General features: G+C 40.9%; 2 protein-coding genes across 6 annotated transcripts in view; one reads left to right on the forward strand and one right to left on the reverse strand.

Moving 5' to 3' along the window:
* LOC137768903 (serum paraoxonase/arylesterase 1-like) overlaps positions 1-10,676 on the forward strand; it is a 29,304-nt gene extending 18,628 nt beyond the window's left edge. The window contains 6 exon segments of the mRNA XM_068550633.1: positions 1,523-1,692; positions 1,695-1,722; positions 2,943-3,024; positions 5,237-5,299; positions 6,749-6,879; positions 9,533-10,676. Of these exon segments, the coding sequence (XP_068406734.1) occupies positions 1,523-1,692; positions 1,695-1,722; positions 2,943-3,024; positions 5,237-5,299; positions 6,749-6,879; positions 9,533-9,689 (631 nt within the window). The 3' untranslated portion in view covers positions 9,690-10,676.
* A 6,203-nt stretch (positions 10,677-16,879) lies between these two features.
* PPP1R9A (protein phosphatase 1 regulatory subunit 9A) overlaps positions 16,880-17,759 on the reverse strand; it is a 286,952-nt gene continuing 286,072 nt past the window's right edge. For all 5 annotated transcript variants that reach the window (XM_068550632.1, XM_068550631.1, XM_068550629.1 and 2 more), the window contains one exon: positions 16,880-17,089. In XM_068550632.1, the coding sequence (XP_068406733.1) occupies positions 16,880-17,089 (210 nt within the window). The remainder of the gene's footprint in view (positions 17,090-17,759) is intronic.

A 17,759-nucleotide genomic window follows, 5' to 3' on the forward strand; every position in this document is an offset into this window, starting at 1 on the left:
TATTCCAATGACTAATCTATTATAATTTGAGCATGTTATTAATAATAATAACAACACCATGGTCATTATTGGTCATTTACTATATGCCAGGCATGGTGCCAGGGTCTTTGATTCATTATTTCATTTTATTCTTACCCCAGCCTTTCAAGGTATGGAGAGGCTCAGAGTTTAGTGACCTGCTGTGGCCCCATGGATGAGAGCAAGCAACTCCAGAATTCAAATGGAGTTCATCAGATTTCAAAGCGATTACTCTAAACCCTTCTGCTCTGCTCCTTTTTATGAAAAGTAGCAAAGGATTATAAAGCAAACTAATTTCAGAAATCTACCTTTAAAAAAGAGAGGAAAAACCCCCAGCTTGCAGGCTTATGCCTGAAGCCTGTACAGACTAATCCTAAATTCCTAGACCCTTTTTCTCATGTAGTAACTGTGGCTACCACTGATGGAGGCTTTGTCATTGGCAGGCTCCCCACAAAGCAGACAGCAGGCATCATCTCGTTGTAATTCCCACTGCAACGCCACAAATGGAGATTCTGACCCTTAGTCTTACACTAATGAGCTGTATGACTTTGGGAAAATCATTTAACCTCTCTTTACAGATGAGAAAACTGAGGCTCTGCATGCTTATCAAAGTCGCCCAGGAGCCCAGAGCTGCGTCAGAGCTGATGTGCTGGCCGTGACGCCCTCCGCAATGGAGCGGAGATAATTCTCTCCCAGATAATGGCCCCCGGGAACTTCTGTCACCTCAATCAGCACAGAATGACTCACTTATGTGTTCGCTGTTGTACCTATTAAAGCAGAAAAATAGACTCATATATCTTAGGTTTTCAGTAACACAGGGAGAATCAAAATCAGAACAACAGCAACAAAAAAGCCACAGCATACTATTTCTGAGCATTCTTGCTCACAGACATTTCACTCCATTTAGAATTATGAAACTTTACGGCTGCATGTGATCCTGTAAGGCTGAAAGATAGACCAGCCCATCTACTCCTTTTTTATAGATAAGGAAACTGAGGCCCTGGCATGTGGAATGATTAATTTTCCCTAGATCACACAGCTAATAGTAGCAGAGCTTTAACTAAAATGAAAGTCTCAAGATTGCCAGGGTTTTTTCCACTGCCTGATGCTGCCTTGGACTGTTCTGTATGAGCATAAAGAAATGTGTGGCCCTGATAATGATTCCTGGCCTCATTTAATGTCTGTGGAGTTTAGTCTGTCTAAACACACACACACACACTTTTTTTTTTTTTTCACATACACTTTTTTAAAGACACAGTTTATAGGATTTTTATGTTCCATTGCTATTAATTAATAACCTTTTAGGGTTTCTTAGGGTAATTATTGTCTTTGAGGATTGTATAGGTTGGACTGATTTCACATAATTCTGGGCCGTAACAGCTATTGTGAAGCCTCCATTCCACTTTTTGATTTTACAAGTAGACATTAATGAATGCCAGTGCATAATCCTGTAACGTACCATGCCTTCACCTGCATGTGTCATGTGTGTGCATTTGAATTGCAGTTTGAATGGCATTGTCGGTGTGGGACCTGAACACTTCTATGCCATCAATGATCACTATTTTGTTGACCCCTACCTGAGATCCTGGGAGTTGTATTTGGGTCTAGCGTGGTCATTTGTTGTTTACTACAGTCCAAATGAAGTTCGAGTGGTGGCCAGCGGATTTGATTTTGCTGTGGAATCAACATCTCACCTGATGGCAAGTATGTGAACTCTTTAAAATGCCATGCATGTCCCCAGATTCTCCTTAGACATCTTTAGAGCATATTCATTTTCTAAATGATGGGATGCATTTTAACATGTTATCCCAGTAAGAGGATTAGGGAAAATGTAAAATATCTTAATTTTTCAGGGGGTAACATATATCAAATTAGAATTTTCTGTTTTGTGAAGGCATACTCTTTTTAAATTTCTTTTTTGGGGAAAAAAGTGCATTTCAAGAGGGGGTACTGCAATAAACATTTAGTATTACTAGACAGCTTTGCTTTGAGGGAAGATTTTTGAGTGTATAATGAGATTAACAATTTGTAGGTATGTATATATCAGTAGTGCTGGTTTGTGACACGACAAAAAGCTTGTACCAAAATATAAATCAAGGCACCACTTCCTTCATAAAGAAAGTGTTACCATGGGGAAAAAAATCAGCCTCACTAAGTAGTGTGCTTAGTGATGTAGTTGATTTACATTATTTTCTGGTGGTGACCGTGAAACAATTCACAGACCAGCAATGGTTTGGGGACCACACTTTGGGTAGCATTGGTGTGCATATAAAATCCTCCTCGTCTTGTATCATGAAGGATTTGTAACATACTTAGAAGGTTAGTAACATATTTAGAGGGTAGTAACATATTTAGAGAAAGCAACACAGACAGTTTTCAATTATTCATATCATCTCCTGGTCTTCACACATAGCAGATAATCACGCAGTCATTTATCTCTTTGTCCTGGGGTGCACTGTGCTTAGACTGGCCACAGATCTTTATGATGAATGTGACATTGCACTCAGGGTAGAGGGGAGGAAGTCTCCTCTCAGATACAGGCCAAGCACTTGTCTTCTCTTGTGCTTTCTCTGGCCTAAAACGAGGGGCTAAAATGCAGAACCTGGGGCTTGCCATTATGTTGACAAACCAAGAAAAGCACTGTCATGCTTTTGCTCCCCGATATTTGTATTAGAGTTAAGTTCCTTCCCTACTAGTCAGTGCCAATTAGCTTCCCACCTTTAGAAATAACTTTTCAGAGGTTAAAACTCCTCTGGGCACTGTCAACTCATTGAGTTCCTTCAGAATTTGGTGTGCTTTGAGACAGGTTCCATTTTCCAGTCTCTAAGCAAAGTCCTTCCCTAGGAAGAGTTATTACAACTTCATGGTAACCTTCTGAATCACATTACTTCACGAGCTTTGATGTAGCTCTTTCTTCTTTGAAGGTATGTCTATATATCTGAAGTGCTGGCTCATAAGATTCATGTGTATGAAAAGCACGCTAATTGGACTTTAACTCCATTGAAGGTAAGATGTATTAATACTATAAGTTTGCAGAGTGATAATTAGATTCTAATTGATTTGTGAAATTAAAAGTGAGGAAAAAAGGATTGTCTAATTGGAGTGGGTGAGAACTAATTTTTCACTCCTTTATTGAGTCCTCAGCATCATATGGGTTTGTTGTTCACTTTTGCTTAGCTGCAGAGTGGGAAGCAGCAAACCACACACATCACCTGTGAAACTTTGATTCTTTCTGCTCTAGTGAATTTTAAGCTTGGCATTGTGTTCTTCAGTTCTCTCTTTCCTTCCTTCCTTCCTCCTTCCCTCCCTCCCCGCCCCCCCCTTTTTTTCCCCTCCATGTTGATGGAACAGACAATAGCCTCAACTTGTATACGACAGCACAATATTTATAAAGCCCAAGTACTCACAATGGCCGCCAGGTGCCCTGGCAGCCCATCCCTTTGCTGCCTTTGTCTCCAGCCCTTGGCCCGCTGCTGAGATACTCCTGCTTGAGTATTTCTGGGGCTCCCCCGGCGAGGCCCTTCCTCAGGATGGGGCACTTGTCTGTCTCCTCAGGTGCTCTTCCTCCAGATCTCCATGGCTCTCTCCTTCATACCTTTCCAGATTTCACTAAAATGTCACTTCAGCGAGGCCTTCCCTGGGCACCTAATCTAAACTTGCAACTCTGCTCCTTGCTAAACACACACACACACACACACACACAGACACACACACACATTTCCTATCTCCTTTATGGCTTTATTTTCAGCATCCTTTGCTAACATATTTTGTATTTTACTTCTCTTCTCTATTGTCTGTCTGCCTCTCCTACTAGGGTATAAGCGCCACAGGACAGATATTTTCTCTATGTGTTCCTGGAAGAATTCCCACACGTAGTAGGCACTCAGCAAATTAATTGTTAATTTGACATGCTGGGGCGGGGCATTCTTCAGAGCTTTATCTTCACCCGAACCAATTCTGATCCGGTCTGAAGGTTTGGAGCAAAAGGGGTAAAAACACAAAGGAGAAGAAAGAAGAAGTAAGAGCAAAGTGGAGCGTTATGAAAGTAATGCTTCGGAAAAACACGAAGATAGGCTCCCTGGTCAGAACTGCCCACGGCATATGAAGCGCTGTCCCCAGGCCCCGTGTGACGGTGCCCGTCGGCGCATCTCAGCGACTGTCCTGAGGGGCTTCACTCTGAGAAAATTACCTTGCAGCAACATCAAATGTAACATCATGTTTGACATTAAAATCACTGGCAGGGCTAGTTTGGTATTAGCTGAAGTAAAATGGAATGACACACACTCATATTGGCTGGGGGAAAAAAAACAAATTGTGGTTATAACAATAGGCACTTCTGCAAATTGAAAGTTAAAGGATTTTGTAAGAATAAAACCCAATCCAATATACATTCAACACAGAATCATAAATGCACTGCTCTTGCCGAGGCAAGATTGAGGGCGAAGCTTATTTCAGGTTTGGCTCCCACTTCTGGCAGCAAATCATGCCTGTCTCCTGACATAACAATTTAGTTGAGACTCCCCCCCTTCAACTGTAATGTTATTCTTTCTTTTGAAGGATCATATTAATTAAGACCAGTTAATTGATGCTTGGAGTGCCAAGAAATTTGATAAACTAGCTGGGATTGTTCTTAGAATCTGGGATGAGATGCAGATGGGTTTATGTCCTGTCAAAGTGTGGTATATACATACAATGAAATATTATTCAGCCTTAAAAAGGAATGAAGTACTAAACCATGCTATAACACCTATGAACTTGAAGACATTATGCTAAGTGAAATAAGCTAGACACAAAAAGACAAATAGTGTATGATTCCAGGTACCTAGAAGAGGCAAATTCATAAACAGAAAGCAGAATAGAGGTTACCAGGGGATGGGGAAGGGAGGAATGGGGAGGTACTGGGTACAGTTTCTGTTTGGGATGAGGAAAGGTTCTGGAAATGGATCGTGGTGATGGATTCACAACATTTCGAGTGTACTTGATGCCATTGAATTGTACACTGAAAAATGGTTAAAATGACAAATTTCATGTTTTACATATTTTACCGCAATAAAAACGATCCCCTCCTCAAAAAAAAAAAAAAAAAAAAAAAAATTCCAAGACACAGCCAACGAATAGTCTCACTTCAGTGAGTTCCAACTCTCTAAAAATTGGGATATTTGTTAACAGAGGTTCCAGTTTTTCCCAAAGAGAATAATTTATTGTTTCCCTTACCAAGGAATGTAAACATTTCCACTGGACTTCGTGGAAGCATGAAACCGTGGTCTCAGTGTGCATCGTGGTGAGTTAGTATTGCTAGGAATTACAGATTTGCAAGGGAAGAGTTCATTGCTGAGCCCAGGATGGACTCCCTGCTGGACTGTCAGCTCTTCCTCAGCAGGACCCAGGCCTGCCCCTTGCTCAGCAGGCGTGCAAGGCAGGAGCTCATTAATCATGCAATGAATGAACAGGACCCCAGGTTTCTGTATCCTTCTCCCACTCTCACTCCCCACCCTCATCTTTGCAGGCTTTCATCTGCCATGGAATTCACCAGTTGGCCATGACCCCTTCCAAAGATAATAGCAGAACCCCGCGACAAACATTTTCCTCACGTAAAGAACTTAACGTATCAGCCTAGAATGTCTGACACTGGGATAGATGGGGTTTGGGGATGGAGGAGACTTGGAGCTGATTTTGGCCGGAGGATGTTTGCTCAGCCGCCTCCTTTGGCCAAACTTGCTGGTTTCCAGGGTAGGAATGAGTGATGGCGCTGCATGAAGGTCAAAAGGAGGCTCTGCCTCAATGCTTGAGCCCTCTCGTCCCTTCACGGCCATGTGGAGAGAGCTCTCATTTTGAGTAGGAAGCACAGGGCAGCATGGGCTCACCACAGCTGTCTGTCTGCCCATGCTCTGGCCTGTGCAATGAGTCACCGCCAATTATGACAGGTTCTCTGGGTGCTGAGGTAGGCTGGCCTCTGTTTGAGGTACACGGTAGATATTGTTTCTCCAACTAAGAGTTAGAGGTAAACAAATAGATGCGATTTCTCCCTGGTAGAAGGCAGCCAGGATGATGAATGATGGAATTAAGAATCGTTGGTATTATTTATGATCCCGGTACAAAGCCGCGACAGCAATCTGTGCAGTCATCACATGCTTGCAACTTATATTTAGAAAATATACAGCAGAAGAACAGGGAGTTGCATAACATCAGGAAGCCAAGGAAGAAACTTTTCCTCAACGCCAAGGCACAAATTAGACCCCGGGTGATCATTTCTCCTCTGGCTGCAGAGCCTATGATTAGCCGTTAAAGAAGAGCCTACATTTCATTGATGTTCTCATCAGAAATGAATCTACATTTCCTGGTTGTTTTCTGAATGCTTATAAAAATATCATTTGCACATGCCGTTTTAGAAGGAACTGTTTTAGGCTGCACTTAAAACTTTTTTCTTTCAGTTTTAATTTCATGCACAGATGTTAGTCCAAATGCCTTCATCTAACTTTTAACAGTCTTCCTTGGTTTTCTGATCTTCCCCCTCCCTCGTGTGTCCTGGAAACCGGCAAAATACTAGCATAGATGGAAAGCTAGAGGAATTCCCTTGAGTGCTAGTGAAATGGGGCAGAATTGTCATGTCCCCGGAGCCAGGAGTGTGGTGACCAAGGACAGGATGATAGTTTTCCCTGATGTATTGCTCCATCACCTCTCAAATTTTTTTCACTTTCTCTCCTTCCTTCTCTCCTTGGTTTTAATCTAGAAGCCTCTGGACTTTAACACACTTATGGATAATGTATCCCAGGATCCTGTGACAGGGGACCTTTGGGTTGGTCGCCACCCCAATGGCATGAAAATCTTCTTCTATGACCCAGAGAATCCTACTGGATCAGAGGTTAGTTTGCAAAATGAATCATGTCAGTGGTTGAAAATATAAATCTCAATTATATGTGCAAATAAAAGGGGGACATGGATAGATGACCCCAGAGATCAGATATAAGAGGGAATGGGACTCTGGGAGGCACTTGAGTCAGAGTGCAGGCGGGAGACAGATGGTACGTGTAAACTGGGCGATTTGAGGGGACTTCATGAGGGCACTACGTACAGAGGTGTAGGCACAGGCAGTGAACAGGGATAACGCAGTACCCCAAGGCTAACAAGGAAGGCAGGGATGGTTACCAGAAGCCAGAGGAGAAGGGAGCTGTGTGTGGAGAAGGCGCTGGGAGGGGAACCTGACCTCTGGTTGAGGGATGTAGCCAACCAGCAAGGGCCTCACGGGGCTGGGGGGCTGGGGTCAGTACCCCACCTCCCTGTCAGCCCTCCCACTCCCCACCGCTGCTGCAGCTGCTCCTTGGTCAACCTCTACTGGAGGGTGGAGGGCAAGGGAGCCCTGAATAGGCTTTGTACAGGCTGAGCAGAGTGGAGAGTGGGCCTGGAGGGCTGGGTTAGGATAGCCAGCACTGGACTGGGGTCCATATCTTTATTTCAATAGTTTCTCCAACTTGGCAATTCACAAGAGTTTAAAAAATATACTATACCACATTGCTATGGTCTAATCATTTGTGTGTTACCTGCCTTCCTGTTCAACCCCCTTTTCCTGTGTGTCAGTACATGCACAAGTTCATTTTATGGACCAGTCCTAAAGCAGGGATGGCCATCCTCTCTAAACCTTCCTGGCAGAATGGAAACCTAAATCACTTGCTGGAATGATCTGGGCTTAAAAGAACTTCTCTTCCATCTTAGTTTTAGTACCCAAAGACCCTATTGGTGTCCATGTTCTTTTTTTTCAGAGGATTGTTTTGGCAGTGCAAACAAGAATTTGAAACTCACTTTGCCATGGGCATCTGAACGTTTACTATGACTTACCTGGGGTTTTTGACTCGGAGTTTTCAGCAGGTACTAATTATACTTGTTATTTACATCAGATACACGGTATACTTTTTGACATGATTTACTGCTATGTATTCTTTTTAAAGCTCAGTTTTAAGAGTCAGTCTCATCCCACCCTCCACCCCTGAAAGAGAAAAAAAAGATTTTTTAAAAGCCTACGTCTCTTGGATAAGAAACAAAAACCAAATACGTATTTCCATTTGCCTGTTGGCCCTTCATGCCCTTTATCTTTGGGTTTACAGGACAGTTGTGATTATGGTGAATGGCAATCCTTTGTGCCTTTTGCTAGTTCTTAGCTATTAGGACTGCTATATGGTATGCTGAATAGAATTGAAGAAATGTATGCTGTGGCGTGTTCACTGTTCAGAACTGGGCAGAATGTTAGATTCTAATTTGTTCTTGCTTGTTAGCTTATTTGGTGAACTTGGGCCATTTGCTATAGCATGGACTTAGTTTGCTATTCTGGAAAAAAAATACTTCCTTTCTAATGATGCATCTGGTACGGTATAGCAAAAAGTAATAACGATCCATTGTCTAATGCACTGCCCCACAGAAGAGTGATTTAGTTTTATTAGAAAGTGGTTTCCTAAAGCCAAGGTGCACCATCAACTATTTCCCAGTAACTAACTACTACATGTGAATGCTATAGCAATTTCCTAAGACATCTGTCTTCGGTGCCAGCTGTTTTGGAGAGGTCCTTTTAAATGCTCACGTTGACCCTTTAATAAACAAGCACTAGCCTTCCTATTCTGCCATATTTGGTGTTTTTGTATATTGGTATCTGTTCTTCAAGTCACTGTACTTTATCCTAAAGCCTTCAGAAGAACATGAACTTAAAGTTGAAAGCGAATTTAGAGTTAATATAGTCCCACTCATCTCATTCTACAAATGAGAAACAAATAGTTAAGTTGAAGATCCAAAATACAACCCTGGGCTCCTGCCTTACAGTGTTCTCAGTATAGTAGGTGAATCATATGAAATTACCATTTTATGGGCCAAAATGGTCAAACGTCGGCTATCATGTATAGCCGTCTTAGATACTATCAATACTATACTGCTGCTAATGATACAATCATATTTCTGCTCAACGAAATGAAGGAAACCAAACTCATGAAATCTTACACATTTAGAGTTGGGACCCTAAGTTCAGAGGAATGATGAATGTGGTGGAGAGGTATGTTCTTTTTTGGGCAATGCTCTTTTTTGTGTTGGTTTTTGTTTTCATTGCCACATTTAAAAACCAGGAATTAAGTGTAAACATCCAAATTCCTAGCGTAATACACAAAAACTGGCCTGAATTCCAGCATGGCAATAATTTGACTATTACTGAGTAATACCCCCTCCTTCCCACAATTTACCACAGTCCCTACTGCTCCTTTATGTCTCACACCCAGGCTGTACTACTGATTTATAGTTCTTGCCTCTATAGGTCTTTGAGTCTCTATCTCTGTTAAAGATCATCTGATTAGAATCTGTCATTTTGCCAAGGAGGAAACAGGTATCATATAGAGAGTAATTTTGGAACAAAATATGGTTTACCTAAAGGTTTCTTCTTATGGAGAAATGACCCCATATTTAAAGTTATGTCTTGAGTGACTTTTTTTTTTTTTTTTTTGAGTGACTTTTAAAAATATTAATCTAATGTTGTTTTTGGATGGGTGCTCCAAATCCAGAAGATTTTAGAAGAACCCAAAGTTACAGTGGTTTAGGCAGAAAATGGTACAGTGTTACGAGGAAGTACGGTTGCCTCTGTGTACAAAGGGAAACTGCTGATTGGTACTGTGTTCCACAAAGCTCTTTATTGTGAGCTCTAACAAACAGGCCAATTTGCACCCATGCCCTGACAACTGGGAGCTCCTCATTTCAACTGCTTGCCACATCTAAGGGGCCACAGTGATCTCATCTGAACAATGAATTGCTGACCCTAAATTTGGACATCACAAGAGATGAAAGTGTGTTTAGCTGGCAACAGATGTGATGCATAAGGCTTCTTTGAGAGTACAATATCAAATCAGTCTTGGGATATTTGACAACTTCATTTACCAGTAAAAATCCTTTAAATGGAATTGCTAAAATCATTACGTCAGTTGTCAGGTCTTAAGTAACTTAACTATATGTGACCCAGAAAGTCCTTTCCCTAAAACACGTTTTCCCTGAGAGCACATGAGCTTATCGCTGCCTTGCCTTGTCTCGTTCAAAGAGCAGGAAGAACGCACATGTCATCAGAGCCCCAGCACTCAGAGCCTCCAGTTCACGTGCTGGACAACCAGACATGCACTAAGAAGTTGTCCTCAGCTCCAGGCCTACCTCAAAGCCATTAGACATCCTGGCACACTCAGACCCATTCCCATTTCCCTTCTAAATATGGCTTTCCCAGTAAATAGAAACCTAAATTACCCCAACTCTCCTTTTACTCTTGCTCATTTTTGCATTGCCAAAGGTTTAGTCACAGATAAATTACTGTTTGTGTGTGTGAGAGAGAGAAATTAATACCCCCCATTTGTTACATTCAGTCTTCTGAACATTTAAGGCTTCAGGAATAAAACTGTTGAAAGGACCCCCATACTCTGGGGTGGGCTGACTCTAAGCTTGCCCTATGCTGCGTGAGGCCAACTGCTTAATGGATTTGTCACAGACCTGCTCCTGGCTAATAGGTATCAGAAGCTGTGATGGTGAAGCCATGATGGGGACAGAAAGGTGGGCGAGGGAGCATCTAGTGGGAGCTTTGATCTTTTAACTTTATGTCCAGTTCCATAATTGTGCTTTCAAATGTAATTCTAGCTGCCAATTTACACTTTACCAGGGCTAAAACTTATTTTTAGTGTCATTTCCATGGAAAATGTGCACTTTGCTCTTGATTGATAGATGTATTTTGACAGTTAATACAGGTTTACCCAGTCAAGGCTTGTTTTAGTTGAAAGTGAAAATGGAAGAGGAGGAAAAAAAAATTACTTTGACAGATCTTGGTATTTCTCTTTTTATTGCATTCGCTGTCTAACAACAATAATACTCATTGGCAAGAAATTTATTTACACTAACAAATTAAATTTAATCAAGGAATTTTTAGATTGGTTAGAAAACAAAGGACCACTGTGATATTTTGCTTTGAATGCCTCTGAAAACCAAAGAGTAAGAAATGGCGTTTGAAACAGAACAATCTAGAGAAGTACATATTAACCAAGCACAAGAGAACAACCCAGACGTGGCACTATTGTCTCTTCCATGCAAATGATCAGACACCAAAAGGTACAAATTAAAATTTTCAGATAACATGCTATCCATACTTACTGAACTTAAAATGATTTCCAAACAACTGTTTTCCTTTAGTGATACATAAAGAAAGATGAAAATAAATCAACTCCTCTACAACGGAATAGAATTCATTCTCTCTCTTTTTTTGTTTTCAGCCGGCCAGTTTTGTTAGTGATATGTAGCAGGTGTACTAGTGGTTTAACTGCAACACCATTAAAAGGTATAAAAGCAGCAGTGATGATCATAAATAATATTAAGGAAAACATATACATACATATTTAAGGGTTTTCACTAAGCACTAACTAACTCTGATGTTGTTGGAGGTGTTATCTAGCTGGAGTGCCTCCTAATTTCCACTTTTTAAGGGGATTTAATTATTTTGGCCAATTGTTCTTTCATGGGTGAAAGATTAAATTCTTAACGGGAAAGCTGGGCGTGTGAATAAGACAGCTGAAGGAAACAGAAGTGTACGCCTTCCAACAGCACTCATGCTCCTGTCCACTTGTGTTATATCTGGTGATGAGCTGTGTCATCACTCCACAAAAGAAGTAAATAAATGGTCCCGTGAGAGCAATGCTGCCACCGGAGAGCCAGCAGTTAGTGACTTAGGCAGCACAGCGACCCAATGTGTAATTTTAGAGCGTGAGCGAATGCACAAGAACACACAGTGCAATTTTTAGCCAAGGAAACTGCAGTCTGCAGCTGAAAATCCCCAAAGCTGTATAAACTTCTGAGCTTCAACTCAGCAATGTGCAATCTTGACATCAAAGCATTAACCAAACGTGTGAGGAAATTTCATCTAGCTAAAATACCAAGTATCTAATAAACCAATTTTACCAAAATATATAAACATGTAGAAGGATAAGTGCATTTAATAGAAATACGTTAAAAAAATCTCTGAAAATCTCATGAGCCATTCAATGTACACACACAAAAAAAGTGGCAATAAGGCTATGATACTGCTCAGGGTCCTATCTGACATTACCAAGTTCCATATACAATATATATTTTTGATGCCATGTGATTGCAGTATGTGCATGTATGTACGGTGGGAGATATAGTCACACGTATGTAGTTCTGTACGTCTACACAAATGGCATGCACATTCTTGAGACGTTGCCTCTTGTTCTCTTATTCTTTACCTCATTCATTCTCCCGTCCCTAGCGATTTGGGGGTGGGGGGCTGGGAGGAGGGGCAAGGATTGGAAATCATCATGTTTCTTTCTTTTCCCACTCTGCAGGTCTGGAAGCAGGTCACGCGCCATGCTTGGTCCACACACTCACACGTGTGAGCCTTCCAGTAACCACCATTCCCTCAGCACATCCACACAGACACACGCACACAAGCACGTCAGGACCCTCTGTTTAGCATAAGGTAGAGCCTGATGTTTTCATTTTCCAGGGGAAATTGCTTCTGTAGGCTTTTTCTTTGCCCTTTGATTTCTAGGTCGGGTCTATTCTATGCTGCTACTTTAAATACTACTGCTGTACTGTCTGGTGTTATTTTTTTCCCCAGTGTTTTGGACCAAGACTAAGTTTCCTGAGACTTTAAATGCCTAAGACAAATATAAACAAGATCTGCCTGCACACACAGGCTGTTCTTCAGGAGTGAATTTCTGAAGCACATTCGTATTTCTTACAGCGCTGCTTCTTTTTGAGAACTTACTTCCCACCCCTATCATCATAACGAAAGCAATTCTAGTAGAAAATATGGACATTTTATTTCTGGACTTCATCCTTAAATGCTTAGCTTCATAACAGTGTACAGGTAGACCTCCTTGATTCAAGGTAAATTGGAAAAAGATATTTTAAAAACTGGGCTTTTCTTTTTCATTTTACCGTTTCATTCAGAAAGCACTAAGGACTTGGCATTGAGCAGGTGACTTGAACCCTACTGACTGCCGTCCACCAAGTTGAAATGCCCCTCATCTGCAGCTCTATTGGGACACTAAATTTAGTTACTCAAATGGAAGCTGGTAATTCTGAAACATCTCCATGTAATGAAGGGGCTACATCACATCCCAAGCATAGACATTCCATTTAGAATTGCTGGGATACCTCCTTTTGAAACTTCTTGAATAGTATGGCCAAACACTGGTTCTCCTCTCTTGCAGCTTGGTCTGTATAAACTTTAACACTTACAAATGAGTTAGAATAGCCATATAAATGTGAGTTTTCATTTACCTTTTAAAATATAATTTTAAAGCACACATTAATCCTATTACACAAAGAAAGAACCTAGCCGAGAATTCTTTGTCTTCAGCAGAAACCATAAAGGCTAATTAAAGTGCTAGATCAAACAACCTGGCTTGGGCCTGTAGCTTGGGCCTGGGATATCTCAAGATTTCAGGGTAGCGATGACTACAGGATAAAACAAGGGTTCATTTGGTTCCTCTCTTGGCTTCTTGCCCCTCTGTTTCCAACGACAACAAAGCAGCACAAGGTAGTTTTCCCATTTCACGCCCCGTTTAGAAGCGGAGGCACCTGTCACATTGCAGTCATGAACTGTTGTTGGTTAAAATGCTTACGTGATGTTGAGGGTGGGAAATCCATGTCAACCCCAGCTAAAGGAGGATAGTATAGAGTAGCTTTATTGTCATGAAATTAATGCTGGACTTCATCAGTGTGTTAGAATGGGCAAAATTAGATTTCTACCCTAACTAACTTATCACTCTGCAGTAAACTTCTGACTCAGGCAAAGAAAGAAGGAGAAAACTACTACATAACCTGTGAGTTACTTTAAGGGAGATAGATAGTCTTTAAATAAAGTAATCTAAGTCCTTTAGTGGAACACCCTGCCCCAGACACCCAGCTCATACAATGCTCTCTGTCTACCGCTTGGCTTCACCACAATCTCCTGTCCCCCAAAGCATTACCTGTACCCCCAAAACGCTTTTGGCTTTTGTTAGAGTCATACTGAGCTGTCGTTTAAGGAATATAGTTCATAGTAACCAGATATTCCCTTTTCATTCATTTTCTGATAAATAAAAAAACTACAAAGTCTGTAACGTTCATGAAGCAAAAATTCTGGGCTAAATTGTAAGGATACTGAAAACCAACCACTAGCGTTAAAGTTAGGATTGTGTAAGACACTGGAACCTCAATTAGGCATCATGCACCAGAGTCAATAAAGGAAATAACAGGAAAACAAAATGTTCACAAGATCTGAGGTCCTTCACTTTGTTTTCATATCCTTTTATCAATCTGTTTACGCTTTATCCTTTGTTGGACAATCAAATCAATTTCAGCAGTTTTAATTAGTAATGTTAAAATAACTCATTAAGACCTAAAATTACTATAATTTAACTTAAAAAATCAAAACTGTTATACTACAAACTAAATGATTTGAGGAATAAGAATTTGATTTATAATATTGTCGGTTGTTGATCTAAACATTGGAAGTGTATAAATAAAGTTAAAATAAAGAACAATACTTCTAAGACATCTAAAAATGCAATATAATAGATCATAAATTATGTGCAGAGACAGACTTATACACATTTCCAGTATATACTTCCGTTTTCAAATATTACCAAAGTGTAAACATAACAACATAAATCATCCTTCTATTTCCACTCTTAAAATGAATACAGTGAAACTTCCAGTGTGATCCAGATCACTTTTTTTCCCCAAAGATAAGTAAAAATGGCAAAAATTTACAATAGCAAGCACTAGCATTACCAGATTTTGACTAAGTTAGTCTTTTAGTATTGAAAAGATTTGCTGAATTCTGTAGTTCATTGATAGTGGTTCCTGGTTTCCCATGATATTAATAAATAGCAAAGCACCACCTATCTCAAAATATTAATAGAGATTCCAGTATGGAGTTTCATTATCATACCCCAAATGACGATAGAAAAAAATAGGTAGTGGCTTTGATAATTGTAAAACACAATGTTACTTTATACCGATGTTTCTGAGGAACAAATGAATGATCTATATACCTAGTGAGAAAGGAACTGAAGCGTAACAGACAACACTCTGTCACTGAAAAGGAAACAAGCCTTAGGGAAGAACAAGATTATAAATTTCTAGTTTAGACAATTTCAGATTTTGGATATTCAGACAAGCAAAAAAAAAAAAAAAAAAAACATCACAATGCTTCAAAATAGGAGATGGAGCTATATGGGAAGAAGCCCCTTTATGTTATCTGTTACTTGTAACCTTCAAAAGCCTTCCCCTAAGCTCTGCGTATAGAACATTTCCAGTGGAAGACAAGGACAGAGACCACCCCCCTGCCCCAAAAAACCGAAGGAAAGGAAGTAAAATACTTGTCCAAGGATTGGTCTGGCCTCAACTCTTATTTTGAAACTCGTCCTCTGGAAAGTGGATGACCTCATTTTTGCAGCCAATGCAGCAAAGAGAACCAGATGCATGAGCATAAAAAGCAAAACAACAACAACAATGACAACAAAAAATCCATCATTTGAAATTTCTCAAGATGAGTTTATTTTCTCCTCCTTCTGCCCCACTCTCCTGCACTTGAATTAGTTGGATGAAACACTGAAATCCTTAATACTGGCTTTAAAATAAGTATAACCGCCTGCACTGCCAGCCTGCATCATGTGTACCGTCTTAAACAAACTTTAACTGTGAAGTGGAGATCTCCAAAGAATGAAAGAGAACGGCTCAGAAAAACCATTCAAAACATCTCTAAAATATAACTGACAGCTCTCCTTTATGGGAACATGCTGTGTGCTCAATAAAATTGCTTCTCTGGTCGAATGTTATTCAAATCTAACTTTTCTCTAACTGGTATTTCTATTTTTCTTAAAAGTACATTTGTTAAAAGTCTAACTGAGACCACTTGGGAAATCTTGAGTAGAAAATACGTGATGAGTTCCTGATTGTGTCATAGTCAGGCTGAAGACCAGCCAGAATGTTCCCCAGGAGAGGAAACCCGAAAATGTTGGTTTCCTTAAAAATCAATTTTCTGTTCAATTTGTTGGGGAGAAAAGGAACTGTGTTGTGTGTGTCGGTGCTGCTGAAATACTGAACACGCAGCAGTAGCAAAGTAAACAACAGATCCCAATATCCCATGGCCGCACTAACGTCTGAATTTTTCTTTGTTTGGCTAAATCTGGAGGATAAATGTTACCCTCAGAACCCCAAGGTAATGCCTACATCCACATTCTTAAGGCTTTTGCTTCCTTCTGGGGTTAACAAATAAGTGTAATTCTTTTCTCTCTTCCCAATGCCCAGCAGGCAGCACAGTTTGCTTGCTTTTTGCCACAGTAGGCAAAGAGCACCCACATTTCCACAGCGGGGTTGTCTCAGCGTCCAGACACAGAAACGAGGGGGAACCTTTGCCACACACCGGAGTAGATTCTGCAGCCCAGATCTCATGGCAGAGCGGTGTTCTCGGCCATGCAGATACGTGCCATTGCTCAGTTTCAGGATCCCATATTGAAAATGCATGGCGTTCCATGGACAATGCCACGGTGTGTCATGCTCTTGTTGAGCAGGATCACACTGGTCCTTCAAGTGACACCACCCACCCAACACAAAGAAGAGAGAAACACTGCTACTTTGCACCTCTCACAAATGAGATCCTTGGTTTGTTACTAAACCAAGGGTGGCTTGGGATTATTTCAGTAGGTTAAGAGTGAGTGTACTCTATTAATGCAGAAAATGCAGTTATTAAACACACAGTTCCCCAGTCTGCCTAGAGCACATTACCCCTGTCATCAGTTTCTTCTTCATCCTCCGGAGGAGAGCAGGGCAGGAAGAGGTGGAAACTTCTCTGTGTGTGTCACTGCTCACCAGCACCCTCTGTGGCAGCTGCCATCTTCTCCGTCTTTTTAGACTTCCTCTGCATTTGCTCTTGTTCCCTCCTCCTCAGCTTTTCTCTTTGTTTTTCTATTTTCTCTTGGGCCTTCCGAGCCTTCTCTAGAGACATTTTCATTTCTTTGAGTCTTTTTTTGACCACTGCTCGGTCCTGGGATGATGTCATGCCAAGAGCCTAAGAAGGAAACACATAAACAAACTGAATTTGAAAACCAATGACCTCTCTGCTTATGATGAGGCTGACAGCACAAGATGTTCAAACTCAAGAACTAATGCAAACATAATCAAAGAGGTAGAAACTGAGGAAGAGATGATTACATTTGCCAAAAATCTACATACTGTGGGGCTGAGCTTTATTTGTTCTTTTATACTTTGAAGTCCCTAGCACAGTACCTCCTAAACCTCAGCAAGTAAATGCTTTCTGAACTGGTAATTAATGGGTCAGTGAATGGAAAAAGGGCACAATTCTGCTTCTCCAACCTTTGGGCTGTAGACATTTACAGCCAAAAGTATTGCTAAACCCATTGATATTTTCAAAAGATAGGAGTGGGCACCTGCTGCCACGGAGGGTTCCAAGAAGGGCAGGAGGAATCGAAGTGGCTTCCTTTCTGCCAATGTATTCATTTACAATGAAGACCAAAAATGTCTTTGGGACCAGAATGCTCATGTCGGCATGATTAGCCGTGCTCTCCCTGTAGGCGGCAGACCTATAAAGGAAGTCTGGTCATAACGAGGAGGCTGCTCGATGAGCTTGGGATTCAGAATAAGGGGAGTTGGTTGCGTACTTTACACGTTTCATGACCTTCAGAATCAACAGCGGGATGCATCCATCTCCCCAACAGGGA

Source organism: Eschrichtius robustus, chromosome 8 (genome assembly GCF_028021215.1).
Source record: "Eschrichtius robustus isolate mEscRob2 chromosome 8, mEscRob2.pri, whole genome shotgun sequence".
Lineage (NCBI taxonomy): Eukaryota > Metazoa > Chordata > Mammalia > Artiodactyla > Eschrichtiidae > Eschrichtius > Eschrichtius robustus.